At 48.1% G+C, this 2106-nt stretch overlaps 1 protein-coding gene across 1 annotated transcript; it reads right to left on the bottom strand.

Moving 5' to 3' along the window:
- Positions 1 to 26: 26 nt before the first annotated feature.
- LOC104274852 (transmembrane protease serine 12-like) lies at positions 27 to 1893 on the bottom strand (the record flags this gene model as incomplete). Its single annotated transcript, XM_009870604.1, has 2 exons — positions 27 to 267; positions 1794 to 1893. Coding segments are annotated over 2 exons (341 nt in total), but the record flags the coding sequence as incomplete, so codon positions are not given.
- Positions 1894 to 2106: the final 213 nt, after the last annotated feature.

The raw sequence follows: 2106 nt of genomic DNA on the forward strand, positions 1-2106 counted from the left end.
TCTGCCGTTCGTCCCCAGCCACTGACAAAGCACTCGGTTTCGTTTTCGACGCGCGGGTGAAGGTGGGCGGGAGGTAAGCAGATGGGCTGGATGTAGCTGCTGTAGGGCACTGCCGAACCCAGCTCCAAGAGCGCGATGTCGTTTTCAAGCGTTTCTCTCTTGAACTCCGTGTGCACGATGATGTTTCTGATCCTTCTTTTTGCCGCGTGTTTGCCAGGTTTCCAAAGGTTATTCGTGCCCAAAAGGGCTCTCCAGGTGCGTGGGTCCCTACAAGAAAATTCATGGAGTTTTTTACGATTATGTTAAAGGAAACACGCTGCTTCTTGGCTTTGTTTTAACTGGTTGTTTTACCGCATTGTCTTATGCACTTTGAGGAACGTACGTTGAAAACTCTGTCGTAAACGTACTCTGGAACAAATCTGGCTAAATTACCCTTCTGTCTGTGCTGAACGCTCAGTTTGCCTTAACAGCCATAACTGGCATCAGGCAAATTCAGATTAATGATTTAAGCTGATACTTAAATTTTGCTTCCCATCCCTTCTCAGTGGAGGCCACCCCGGAGAAAAAATATAAAAAGATGGATTAATTTTGCGTAAAGGAGTTAGGCTTATACCCACAATGCTTACAGATGCTGCGCTCGTACCTAGATTTGCGAAATCCATTAACTAGAAGCTAGAAATTACGAATATCAACTTAATAGTAAATTTAGAAATAGGGCCAGAGTCTTTCAGACCTAATTTCTATTTGAGTATGTTGAAAAAAAATCTTTACTGATATTAAGTGGGAATTGAACTTGGCCTGTGATGAGCAAGGGACAGGCTATAAAGTTCAGATCAACCTCCCAAAGTCTCCAGAGTGCAAGATAAAAGTTGAATTGATTATTCATGTTATAATGCCTCTCTAATCTACTGTTTGTAAAACCGCAATGAGAGAAACAAGGAGCTGATCTAACAAAGTGCTGATAGGTGACGAAATTCCAAAGTCCAGAGATTTTTACAATTCAGTTTCCCTCGGGTCATGGTTATGTCAACACCACCAGGACAAACTTGCATGAACTAGTTGTTTGCAGCTGTGTTAAAGACAACAGCAATGAGGAGGCCAAAGTGCAGCAGGATTGCTGCAAGCACAGTTAAAAGGCCTGTTCTTACGAGTGTTGTTACCACCTTGACAAAAAAAAAGTGCCACATTGTTAGTTCTACTAAACAGGGGGAAATGGAAATAATCGGAAAAGTAATGAATTGTAACGTTTCTCATCTAAATAGTGCAACTTTTGTTCTTTTCAGTGAGTTTCACCAGGTGAGAAAAATCTATTAATCAGACAGGTTACAGCTCCATGGAGTAATAAAAGCCCTGACCTAACAGAAATTCCCCCTTGATCACACCCTTTTTTAAAAATAAGAAAGGTTGTTCTGGGCCAGAAGCATGAATGCAAGACTTCTTGACACTGACTCATAAAGAGGTAACTTCACATCCCGTGAGGTGGCAAGAGGGGACGCCCGGTTGGTCCTTCGAGCCACAGGCCCTCGGAAAACGGGAGTTGCGTCGTTTGGGTCTGCACATGGGTCCCGCGCTACGAGAGCTCGGTCCACATAAGTCCTGTTTATTATTTATTTGCCTTTTGTTCTGAGATACCACAGGTGACGCTTCACTGCTCCACCCTGCCCTCCTCGCGGTCAGACCACGAGGCGTTACCCCGGGTACGTACTCCCTTCCCGTCACGCAGTGGGCAGCGCTCAGCACCGCGTTCTCCTCGACCAGCACGCCGCCGCTAGCCGGCGTGCGCGCGGCGGAACTGGAGGCTGACGGTCCACGGCCACGCCCCGGCCTGGGCGTCGTACCCACCCACGACGCGGGACATGGAGAAGTTGGAAAAGAGCGGCCGCTGCCCGCACTCTGCAAAACACGACAGTCCGTTACCGTGTTCGAACTGAGAAACGCAGCTTTGGGTGCGTTTGGGGGGAGGTGAGGGTGTTGGGGTTTTGTTCCTTCCTGGGGTTTTGTGACCCACAGCGTTAACAGAGCCCTGGCCCAGGCTGCGCAGGGAGGGCGCGGAGTCTCCTTCTCTGGACACTTTCCAACCCGCCTGGACGTGTTCCTGCCTGACCC

This window comes from Apaloderma vittatum, unplaced genomic scaffold (assembly GCF_000703405.1).
Source record: "Apaloderma vittatum isolate BGI_N311 unplaced genomic scaffold, ASM70340v1 scaffold18650, whole genome shotgun sequence".
In the NCBI taxonomy this organism is placed as follows: Eukaryota; Metazoa; Chordata; class Aves; order Trogoniformes; family Trogonidae; genus Apaloderma; species Apaloderma vittatum.